The 12,230-nt window shown below is 39.8% G+C and overlaps 2 protein-coding genes across 2 annotated transcripts; both read right to left on the bottom strand.

The window, feature by feature from the left end:
- Positions 1–312: 312 nt before the first annotated feature.
- On the bottom strand, positions 313–1,245 carry LOC308641809 (olfactory receptor 4X1-like; the record flags this gene model as incomplete). Its single annotated transcript, XM_081280403.1, has 1 exon — positions 313–1,245. The coding sequence occupies one exon, from the start codon at positions 1,243–1,245 to the stop codon at positions 313–315; it is 933 nt and encodes a 310-aa protein (XP_081136529.1).
- An 8,377-nt stretch (positions 1,246–9,622) lies between these two features.
- LOC308639593 (olfactory receptor 4X2-like) lies at positions 9,623–10,567 on the bottom strand (the record flags this gene model as incomplete). Its single annotated transcript, XM_081277830.1, has 1 exon — positions 9,623–10,567. Exon 1 carries the CDS (start codon positions 10,550–10,552, stop codon positions 9,623–9,625), a length of 930 nt encoding a protein of 309 aa, XP_081133956.1. The 5' UTR covers positions 10,553–10,567.
- Positions 10,568–12,230: the final 1,663 nt, after the last annotated feature.

Here is a 12,230-nt window from a genome sequence, read left to right as displayed (position 1 = left end):
CACGTAAAAAAAAAATCTGTTGTGTTCCCCTTTGATTCTTTAGAAACCCTAGTCTAACTCTAGCACAAGCCCATGTGACTCTCCTAACAAATCCATGTCTTCTGAGACAGCTCGGCCTGCACCGGAACCTCTCAGCAAATCCTCAGTGTTTCCAGGATTGTGCAGGAGGCACAGGAGGGACCCCTCACTACTGTCACTTCAACACCACAGGCTCAGGCTCTAGCCCCAAGGCCACCCCATCAGGCGAGGTAGGGGCAGAGTGGGATCTTAGGAGCCCCCGTTTCCTACCCGACTCCCCCAGTTTGGCCTCAGTCATCTGCTTCCCTCCCCGATTGCTCTCCTCCTCATGAGCCTCCACGCGGCACTTTTCACCTCTGCATTCCTGAAGGAGTAAATGACCGGGTTTAGAAGGGGCGTGAGCACCGTGTAAAACACGGCCACAATCTTGTCCGCAGGGAGGGCGACGCAGGGCCGCAAGTAGACAAAGGAGCACGGTATAAAGAAGAGGGCAACCACCGCCAGGTGAGAAGCGCAGGTGGAGAGGGCCTTGCGCCGCCCTTCGGCGGTGCGGCTGCTCAGGGAGCGCAGGATAACGGCGTAGGAAGCCAGCAGCACCGCGAAGCTCAGCACCGAGATGGAGCCGCCGTTGAGGATGATGAGCAGGCTGATGAGGACCGTGTCCGAGCAAGCCAGCTTCAGCACCGGGTGGACATCGCAGAAATAGTGGTCAATGACATTGGGGCCGCAGAAGGGCAGCTGGAAAATGAGGAAGGTTTGCCCGAGAGAATGCAGCAAGCCCCCACCCCACGCCGCCGCCACCAGGAGGCCACAGGCTCGCGGGTGCATGATGGCCCTGTAGTGCAAGGGCTTGCAGATGGCCACGTAGCGGTCGTAGGCCATCACCGTCAGAAGAAAGATCTCAGTGCCGCCGAAGAAATGGAGGAAGAAGATCTGTGTGATGCAGCCCTTGAGGGAAATGACTTTCCTCCTGGTCAAAGTGTCACAGATGAGCTTGGGAGCTGTGACAGAACAGTAGCAGATCTCCACCAAGGACAAATAGCTGAGGAAGAAATACATAGGCGAGGTGAGCCCTTTGCTGGCCACGATGGTCACCACGATGAGGCCATTGCCCAGCACGATGGCCGTGTACATGAGAAGGAACAAGGCAGAAATGACCTTCTGCACGTTCTGGTTCTGGGAAAATCCCAGGAAAAGGATTTCAGTCACATTGCTTGTATCTGCCATGTTTTAAAGCGCAGGAGCTGACCGCCTGGAATCAGCAAAACTGTCCTCAGTCATTAGAAACATCCTTCTCGGACCTGAACATCTGTGTCTGTCTGCTCCCTTTTGAGTTCCCTTTCTGCCCTGAGTTTCCCCAGAGCATGGACTCCAGAAGACCAAATGGATAAAACAGCAATTATCTGCAGTTTGACACTATTCTCAGAATCCGATTTGACTTCATTGTGAAGCTACACTGAAGTGTTTCCTCGGATCCAAGCACAGGCTTTAGCTGATTTCATCCTCAAACAAAAATCAGAGGACATTTTATAGATAAAGAAACAGAATCAGAGAGGTGCAGTCACTTGCCCAAGGTCATGTAGCTCATATTCAAACTAAGATCTATATTCTTCAAAATTTAGATGCTTGCACTAGGTCTCCTGCTATGAAGGATGACTCATAGGGCTGGGGGTGTGGCTCAGAGGTAGAGCCCTTGCCTAGCAGTATAAGGCACTCATAAATAAAATACATAAAAAAGTGTAAAAATATTTTTTAAAAGAATGGCTTATGCTGGTGGTATATTAGCAGTTTCAGATCAGTCTTATCTTATACCAGAACATGGTACCAATATTTTACCACAAGTGATAGAATTTCTCAGCAGAAATTACTCTCCAGCCTGTGAAACCAACCAGGCTCCAGAGCTCATAAATGTTCAAACCAAATTATAAACTCTGAGTATAATTGATTATGAATGTATTCTGCCTTATGACCCTGTTCAAACCTCATGTGAGCACTAAGGTGCTCTTGCTGCAGGAGGCAGGTCTGACAACCATCATAGCTGGTGCAAACTGATAGTGTTCCAAGATTCTGGTTCAGGCATCTTACCAGCCCTTAGAACAGTTGATTTTGCTAAAACATGGGACTGAACATGCTAAGTGACATTCTATTCTAGACACAAAAGGAAAACTACAGCATGAGTTCCTTTATGTGACGTATCCAGAGTAATCAAGTGCATGGAGACAGAAAGCAGAGCAATGGAACCTTGCTTTTCAGGAGCTGGGGAGGGCAGAATGCAGAGTTGATGTTGAACATGTAAGTTTCACTTTGGGGCATCTCAGGGCTTGTGGATGGATGGTGGTGATGATTGCACACAGTGTGTGCATGTGTATGAAATTATGTATGTACAATACTATATATACATACAATATATAATATATATATGCAGTGCAAACAATTTTCTGTATACAATACTGTATGGTTTTTATTTCTTTTTGTTTTGTTTTGTTTCAGTGCTAGTAATGAAACTCAGGGCCTCAAGGTAAGGTAGGTAAGACTCTACCACTGTGCTACACACCCAGTCCATGAATGAACTTCACACTTATAAATGGTTAAATGGTCAATTTTGTTATTTGTATTTGTCCACAACTTAAGTAATTGATTAATTAACAATTGAAACACCTCTGACATGTTACCACCTCACATCCTTCCCCCTCTCTATATCCACCTCCAAGGAGAGTAGCTGATGCTTGGAGACTGTATCATATCCCCATACTTTTGGTTTCTTTCTTATGCCTGTTAGGGAGTCCAGCTAGTCTCCTAGGTTGCAGAATAATTGGGATTGAGAAATTATGGGATTCAATGTACAAAATTCATTCCACACCATGTTATAAGGCAATACTGATATGATGCTCTTTTTACATAACTACTTTAAGTTATGAAAGGTGGCAGAAGCATTTACATTTTTTAAATACAGACCTTGAATCAAAAGAGCTATCTGACCCTGAACAAGTAATCAAACCTACTCAGCCTCCGTTCCCTAATCTGTAAAAAGGGATAGTATGGCCCTCTCATTATTGTCCCCTTTCCCTATACCCCACTGCCATGCTCCTCTATGCACCCAGCTGAAGTGCTGGTGTTTCACACACAAGATGTTTATGCAGAAAGGCAGGAACCTTACATGAGCAGAATAGGTTTCATTCTCATGGGAAAAAATGACTCTGAGTGAATATTTTCTGTGAACTTTAGCTTCAAAACAAATCATCTCTGTTTCTATAATTGCCTCTGATCTGGGGTAGCAATGAGACTTCTCCTCTGAGAGACTGTGAAAGGATCTCTTTAGTCTTCAGATTTTAAAAAAAAAATTATTGTTTTTTTTTATTCAAGACTGTTAAAGGCTAACAGAGCAAGATTTATGTACAAGGTAATTATCAAATTGTCTTAAAAAGTTAAAAATTAAATGGATTTGGAATGGAAGGAAACTAACAATTGCTGATTCTGTAGATAGAAATTTAGAACAGTTTGTTTCATAAAGGGATCATCAGACCAGTCATGATTTTTTGCCTGTGGAGTCTAAAATAACTTTTAATTCTGACTTTTTAATTGACAGACCAAAGCAGGAAATTCAGGGGGAAAAATAATGTGGTTTTATGAGACAGCAAATTACTTCATAAGGTTTCCATATTTTTCCAAGGATGGCAGTTAAGAAAACCTAAAATAGGGATGAACATAGAAGCTTAAGATCTGCTGACCTCATTAAACAACTTCCATGAAAATTTTCCAAAACTTTCAAATGAATCTAGTCCCTACCTTGTGGTTTCCCATTTGACTTTTCCTATCATAAGTACCGTGTTCTATGAGGTTCTAAAAGATAAGACAGCCCCATTGGCTTTTTCCAGCATTCCCTTCCCCCCTCTTTTTCTCTAGATATCATGTCATAGAGAAACCGAGGGCCCTCTCTTTTCTAGTTTCGTCTACTGAGAAAACATAGACCATTAATTTTGGAAAGAAGCTCATGGACTCCTAAATTACAGAAGAGGAATCTGGGGCCTGGAATTCAGCAGCTTCTTGGTAGAGACCTGGGAAGAAAATCATTTTTAATGGCTCCTGCTCTACACTTGTTTCATTTCCCATCTCATTTATCGACTTCTCTTCCTGGTGCTCATGCAAAACTGTACCCAGAAGGGAGGGATGCCATGACGAGACAAGAGAACCATGTATATAAAAAGGTAAAGCCAGGAGGAAGCATAAGATGATGATGATGATAATAATAATAATAGCAATAATAATAATAATAATAATAATAATAATAATAATAATAGTAAGAAAAGAATAGTGCAGTCCAGCTTCCATTGCTCACTTGCCCCAGGTATAATTTCTATCCAGGCAGCCTGTGCAAAGCTTAGAAATCCTGAAGAAGAGAGCATGTTTCTGGAGTCAACCAAACTGGGATGCCAAGGAAAAAACATCTTTGCAAGATTTTCCTTCAGAACTAGGGTGCTTACCTCTAGCACCTTGTCACCAAGTGTTAACTATTGTCTATATGGTTTACATGTATCAGTCAGGGCTCTCCAATGAAAATGTAAGCTCTTGAAGGCTGTTGAAGTATCTCTTATATCCTATCCTTCAAAGCACTCGGCACAGATCTAGGAACACAGAGTAGATGTTAATGCATGTTTTATTGTGATGTCTCATTGTTCCATCTGCTACTCCAGCTATTTCAAAGCCAAAATGACCCTGAGGGTGTCTTATAAACAGTGCATACATGAAAGTTCACAGAGGAAGGGTATGTAGTCTCAAAAATAAGATATTTTTTTAAAAAATAATTCTCAGCATGTCCCAGGAGGATTGGTGAAATAATCTTACCTTGATGGTTTGTTACCTTGATTCTTAATCTGATTTTCCAGATCTTTTGTAGTCAGAAAATTGATTCACTTGCACCAACTCACCCTAAGAAAACAGGATTTTCTTTAACTTACAATGTCCAAAGAAAAAGTTATCAAAGAAATAGAGTATGCTAGTGTTTACTGGTCTAAAATTTGGAAATCTTGGTTCAAGATTGTTCCTCAGCAAATTTTGGGCTTCTGCATGGGCTAATCTCCATTCAGGCTCAACTGGAGCTAATACTTTTATTTCTCCCAGAGAAGGTGATGTAAGGATGTCTTAGGCAGGTCCCTTGAGTTTCTGAAAAGAATATTCCTGAAAATTTTGTTATTCAGAATTTGACTTAGAAAACTAGCTTTGCAAATTATTCTGTGCTGACCATGTTAGCAGTAGCTCTGAGGAGAATGACTGTAAAATCCATTCTAAGCCAAGGTAACTTTCTTGTCCTGTAATTTAATCAGACAGGTTTTAACAAAATGATACCAAAGTTCTGCCCATCAGACGACAGTAAGTCTAAGAAAGTCTGCCCATGAAGGGAAGTATGTGAAGCAAGATTAACACCAACAGAAAGTGCCAATGTGCAAAAAAGACCTCACCTGAGGGTCTGCTCATCCTTGAAGGGGCCCAAGGATGGACTCAGAATCTGCTTCATCCATAAAAGGCACTGATAAGTGCTGACTTCCCCCATCCCCCACCTCCATGTGCCAACTCCAGCACTTAATGACTTTTTCACTAGGAGAATTATAAGGAAATAGAACAGGGTCGGTCTACCCTAAAACCCCCATGAAGAAGAGCTGGAAATGTTTGTTGGGCTAAGAAGCCTAAAACATTTAAGGTGTATGGAAAGGAAAGCTGAGATCAGAGAATTGAATTCCCTGAAGTTTTCTAGCATCCTCCATCTGGGGAGTTTCTGGGAAAAGCAAAAATTTCCCAGTTGCTACATTCAGAGGTAAAGGAACCTGTCTCTCTAATTAACCCAATTATAAATATGAGACTTCTGCTTGCCCTCATGATTGGCCCCCTCCTGTTCTCAAGTAAGTGGCAGAGGAGAATCCAACATCAAATCACCCACAGGTCCCTACCATAGACATCCTCAAGGGGCTCTTGGTCTTCTGCCCGTACACCTTATTGGACAGTAATGTCAGTGAGTTCCAGTAAGACTGTAACCAAGTGGATCAGGACCACTTCACACAGTTTCTTTGGACAGTCTGAACAAAAGAATTCCAGACAAGTAATGACCTTCTAGTCTAAAAGGAACACTGACATATATGTTGGTAGCTGAATAAACCAGCTGTCATCTAATTCCTATCCTAAGGGTTTTCCAATTGCTCACTGTAAAATTATAAGCATTTTGCCACAGATTCTCAGCTCATGGTTTTCTTGTGCAGGGGCTTCTAGAAGTCTAGAGTCTAGAAGTCTAGAAGGCTAGAAGGCTGGAACTTCTAGCCATCATTTCCCAAGCAAAAAAAAAGATTATTACATCTTTTGACTATTCTAATCTGCTCTGCATAGCCATGCTGCTTCTCCAAAGTTGTATATCTTTGGTGAAATGAAGAAGGAAATATAGATGTACAGAAATATGAAGTATAGACATGGCATTTTGCTCCTATTCATACCCCACCAGAAACACTATGGAACTCAAATTCTGTCTTTAAAGCCCCATCTGCACTATTTAATGAAATCTACTAAATCCTTCTGTATATCACCTTCACAAGCCCCTAATTTATTAGTTTCAAAATAAACCGCATTGTCTTCTGTCATAGTCACATCCTTTCCCAACTTCTCAGTAACACACCTCTGAAAGAGAAGAAAAAATGGTGCAAAACTCACACCAATGAAAACAAATGAGAAGAATTTTTTTAAGTTAATAAAGACTGGCTAAATGGCATGAAGAATCAGAACAGATAGCCCATGCAGGCATTTCTACCAGCCTAAAGAAAAAAAGGAAAAGAGCTGTTTCATTCTGCCTCTTGTCTCACCACACACACACACACACACACACACACACACACACACACACAATGGAATACTTAATAGAGACCTATTACTCTGCTAAATATGTTGCATGAAATTTTATGTAATCATCAAAGGAATCCATGAAATAATTACTAGTGCTGCCCCATTATGTAGATGAAGAAACTGAAGTATAAATTTATAATAAACTATTGAAGGTCACATACACCAAGTGACAAAGGTATAATTTAGAAGTCAGGAGTCTGATTCCAGAGCCTATGTTCTAAACCTCAAATGACAGCTGACCAGTCCTTACTGATTTTTAAATAGACAGTGACTTTGCATACAGGATGAAATAAGTTTAATTTTTTTCTTCTTTTGCACTCTTCTTTTTCTTCTTTTGCCGATGGATATACAGCTTTCTCAACAGCATTTATTGAAGAGATATTCTTTTCCATTCTGTACTCTTAGCACCTGGTTAAAGTAAGTTCACCAAATATGCACAGATTTGTTTGTGGACCTCAATTCTGTTCCATAGTCTATATGTTGGTCTTTATTCCAATACCATGTTTTGGTTACTACACCTTTGTGATATGTTTTTAATTGAGAAAAAGCGAAACATCCAGCTTTGAAATATACACATGAATGCAGTTTCATTTCTGGAAATGTATCTCACAGATTAGCTGCACGTGTTTAAATCAAGTTTAATTGCTTATAAGACTATTTGAAAGCAATCCAAATATTCATTAGTAGGCGACCTCTTAGGTAAATAATGATACACCCACTCAATGAGTATCAGGAAATTATAAGAAAGAAATGAGGAAGTTTTCCTTGTGTTAAAATACAAAAATCTCCAATAGGCACAAAACAATAAAGCAAGTTTCATATCCATTCATAGCGTGTTATTATAAAAGGTGAAGATAAATGAGAAACTACATATTACATGTGCATTTTCTCTTAAAAAAAACTCTGAAAAAATATAGGAAACTGAGTAAAGAAAAGTAGGAAAAGGGAAGGAAGAAAGGGGAAATGAATAGAAAGCAAATTTTTACTTGTGTACCTTTTCATTTTGTTTATTTTTAAACCTTCTGAGTATGTTACTTTTCCACTAATTAAATTAAAACTTTTAAGTAATTTTAAATAAAATATGAATTTAACTGATGGCATAAGATAAATGGAATAAATCAATACAAAAATCTAATCAATTTTACTTAATAAAAATGTAAAGTTTATAAACACTGAAATCTTGATAAGATTCAAAACCAATCAAACATGAGAATATCCATCTTCACAAAAGTATCAAGGAAATGCAAATCACACAATAAGATTTCTCTCTAGTTTGCAAAACATTTTAATATTTTACTATAAAATGATTTGCCTTACAGGGAAAAAATGAAAACTAGAAAAAAAACTGTTTTCCCTTAATCTAAATTTCCCAAATATTACATTTTTTTCCAGATTTTCATTATGATTCATTCTTAAAAATTAAAAGATATACAAAGAGATGGATAGAATTTTTCTCATAAAGCGGAAAAAAGAAGTAGGTCGGAGAATACAAATTTTTAGTTCTATAAGATAAATCACTGTACCAATCAAAAGTATAGCATGGGGACTATATCTAACAATGTTATGTATATATTAAAATTTTGATTAGAGTAGACTTTAGTTACACTTACCACAAGAAAAAGCTAACTTTGTAAGGTGATGGGTATGTTAATAGACTTTGCTATACATGATACATTTTACTATATATGTCTAACAGCATGTATTCAGCATGTATTCATCTTAAATATATGCAATAAAAATAACAAATTAAAAAAAAACATTTTTCTAAAATTTTTGAAACATGCCAACAAAATGCCCTTTTATAATTCTAGCTAAGGGAAGAACAATTCAAAAAGCCAAGGACATTCTCTAATATAAGCAAGAAATTATTTTCAAAATCAGCAAACTAATATATGTGCAATTATTTTATCTCATCTATAGTTTTTCCTGCTAATGCTCTTCATTTCCCACTAATGCATTTAATTGGCATCAGTGTTAATCTACAACAATTCTTTTATCTTTCTTTGTCTTCACACATTTGAAGAGTGAAAGGCAGTAATTGTTCAGAATCTTTTTAAATTCAGGTTTCCTTAATGCTTTTTTCATGACTGCACTCAGGTTATGTGCTTTAGTAGGAATACCACAGTAATGATGGTGTGTGCCTCACAAGTACATTGTATCAGGAGGCACGTGGCATCAATTTGGGTTATTCCTGCTAAGATTAACTCTGGGAAATGATGAGAAAGGACTATGACATTATATTTTTCCATTTTTAATTAATTACTATTTTATTGAGAGACACTTTGAGCTTAGTTACAACATGATTTCATAATAAGCAAATAATTAATGGCAGAGTTGCCTTCTGTTAAAACTTTCATAACATACATGACTCAATCGAAGGCTGTACACCAAAAAGTCTTTAGGATCTATAATACAGTAAATTTACCATAGGAAGCAAGTCTACAAGAAAGTCAGAAGTATAGGCGAATATCTCTACCCAAGAATATTTACCACAGTGCCATGAAAGATAGTTTTTAAAAAAATAGAAAAATTCTAAAATGGCTGGTTATATTTTTGGTACATCCATAAGGAAATATTTTATACACAATTAATATGAAAGTTTTAAAGATGGGCAAAAGATAAAATACCACTAACACATCCAGATAACTTTCCTTGTACCTATTAAGCCCCATCAGTTTGGACTCACATCATTCCAAATGCAAGGACCAGTACCAAGTCTCAGTCCCTATTTATCATCTATTTTCATTGCCCTGGTCCAAAGCCTCTTCATGGCCTTCTTCACCTCAGCATTTCTCAAGGAGTAGATGACAGGGTTGAGGAGTGGGGTTATCACTGTGTAGAACACGGCTACCATCTTGTCTACAGGCAGAGTGGTAGATGGTCTCAGATAGATGAAGACACAAGGTGCAAAAAATAAGACAACCACAGTGATGTGGGACCCACAGGTGGAGAGGGCTTTGCGCCGCCCCTCAGCGCTCCGAGTCCTCAGATGAAGCAAGATGACCACATAGGACACCAAGAGGACCACAAAGCTGATCACAGACAGGGTTCCCCCATTAGCAACAATTAGCAGACCAATGAGGAGGGTGTCTGAGCAGGCCAGTTGGATCACAGGAAGCATATCGCAGAAATAGTGGTCAATCACATTGGGACCACAGAAGGGCAGTTGGAAGATGAGAAGGATCTGGGAAAAAGAATGTACAAAGCCTCCCACCCATGCCATTCCCACCAGGACCACGCACACTTGCTGGTTCATGATGGTGGTGTAGTTGAGGGGCTTGCAGATGGCTACATAGCGGTCATAGGCCATCACCGTGAGCACGAACATTTCTATGCCACCAAAGAAGTGCATGAAAAAAAGCTGTGTCATGCAGCCCCACCAAGATATGGTTTTCCTTTCAGCCAGCAGATCTGAGATGAGTTTGGGGGCTATAGTGGAGGAGTAGCAGATCTCCACGAAGGACAGGTAGCTGAGGAAGAAATACATGGGGGATCCCAGACTTCTGCTGGTCATGACAGTGAGCACAATGAGGGAATTCCCCAGGACAATGGCCACGTACAAAAGCAGAAAAATCACAAAGCAAACTCTCTGCACCTCCAAGTTGGGAGACAGTCCCAGGAAAATGAATTCAGTCACGTTGTATGTATTAGCCATAAGATCACCTCCAACAGGCAGATATTTGGGTCTCGTGACCTGAAATTTGTCCTGTAAAAAAAGGATGTAGAGTAATTGAGGGGTTTACAGATGGCCATGCCACCAAAAATGTTTATCAACTGGAAAGTAAAATCATTTTGTACACAGAGATTGGACTGGTGGAAACAGAGCAGAGGAGGGATGACCTATTAAGAAGTCAGTAAATAACTTCATTAGACAATTTGATACAGAGAACAACGTGACTGTCCATGTAACATAACTTTCTATTGTCTTCAACTATTGTCTGCAACTTTACCAAATTGCTCTTCTCTGCTTGTTTCCCAAAATTGGTTTCCAAAACATTGTTCTCAACCTGTCCACATGCCCTTCAGAGGCTTCAGAAGAGATGTCCTTTGGTACACCTCCCTGGACTCAGCACCCACAAAAGGACCACAAAACTTTGGATTCTAATTTTGTCATCCCCTCCTATTTCTTACTCTCCATATTTGGTCACTGTGTCCTGTTTGCTTTCTAAGGATCCATTTAATCCATGAGCAATTCTCCTCTTTGAATACATTTTCATTTCCGCCAATCATATGGGTCCCATGTCAACAAGTTTCCCACAGCCCTCCACCAATGCCCACTCATTCTGTGACTCATCCTTCTCTACATCATAGTCTTCCCACACCTTGTCATCCCCAAGATTACCCACTGATTGGCTTGAAGACTGTCCTGGTCCATATTGGACTCTGGCTAAGCCAGCTGTGGTCAACATGGTCTCATACAGTAATAATCCAGAGTCCCTGAGCCTGGGAGCCAGACAACTTGCACTCATGCCACAGAGTTTCCTTTCTTCACAGATGGAGATTAAAATGGTTAAAGACCACCAGGAGGCAAAGGGAACTCACTGAAAGAACTTACAGAAACAAAAGGCAAGGTCCGTACCTAAAGTTTTAGATCACTGGGAAAATCCAGGAAGACATTCATGGAAGAAAGCAATGCTAACAGTCTGGACTACTGGGTTCACATTCCAAGTTTTGCAGATAGTAACTATGTGATATATAGAAAGTTCTCTTATTTTTGTTGTTGTTGTTGTTTGTTTGTTTCTTTATGGTACATGCTAAGTAAGCACTATACAACTGACCTATATCCTCAGTCTTTTTATTTTTTTATTTTGAGACAGGGTCTCCCTAAGTTGCTCAGGTTAACCTCAAACTTGTGATCCTCCTGACTCAATACTCCTGAATAACATATTACAGACTTAAGCCACTAAGCCCAGCTATAGCTGTTTAAGTTCTCTGACACAGGAAGTTCAAATGAGCATGCAGTTCATACCTACCTACCCCACACATAGAAGTCCTGAATTCCACCCCAGCAGCATATTAAGTTGTCATCCTCTGTACTGCCTAGATCTGTCTAATACACAAGAAATCCATGTCCAAAGACTTCAGGCCCTCAGAACCATGTCCCTTTTCTAAGGATATTTCAGAATCACAGGACTTCACAATGGCTTACATTGTTTTACGTGGCCAACTGCCCCACTGTAGTCTAAGCCTCCTGAGGAGAGATTGTATCTTCTCACCACTGCATCTCCAATGCTTACTCCAGTGACGTCCATCTAATAGCACTCAGTGAGTGTCACTGGGGTGACAGTGGGTATGTATCTTTCCTGGCCTTCTTAGCACAGTTTTTGTTATAT

This window comes from Spermophilus citellus, assembly GCF_964194105.1.
Source record: "Spermophilus citellus genome assembly, chromosome: 2".
NCBI lineage: Eukaryota > Metazoa > Chordata > Mammalia > Rodentia > Sciuridae > Spermophilus > Spermophilus citellus.
This window is presented reverse-complemented; position numbering and strand designations above follow the sequence as displayed.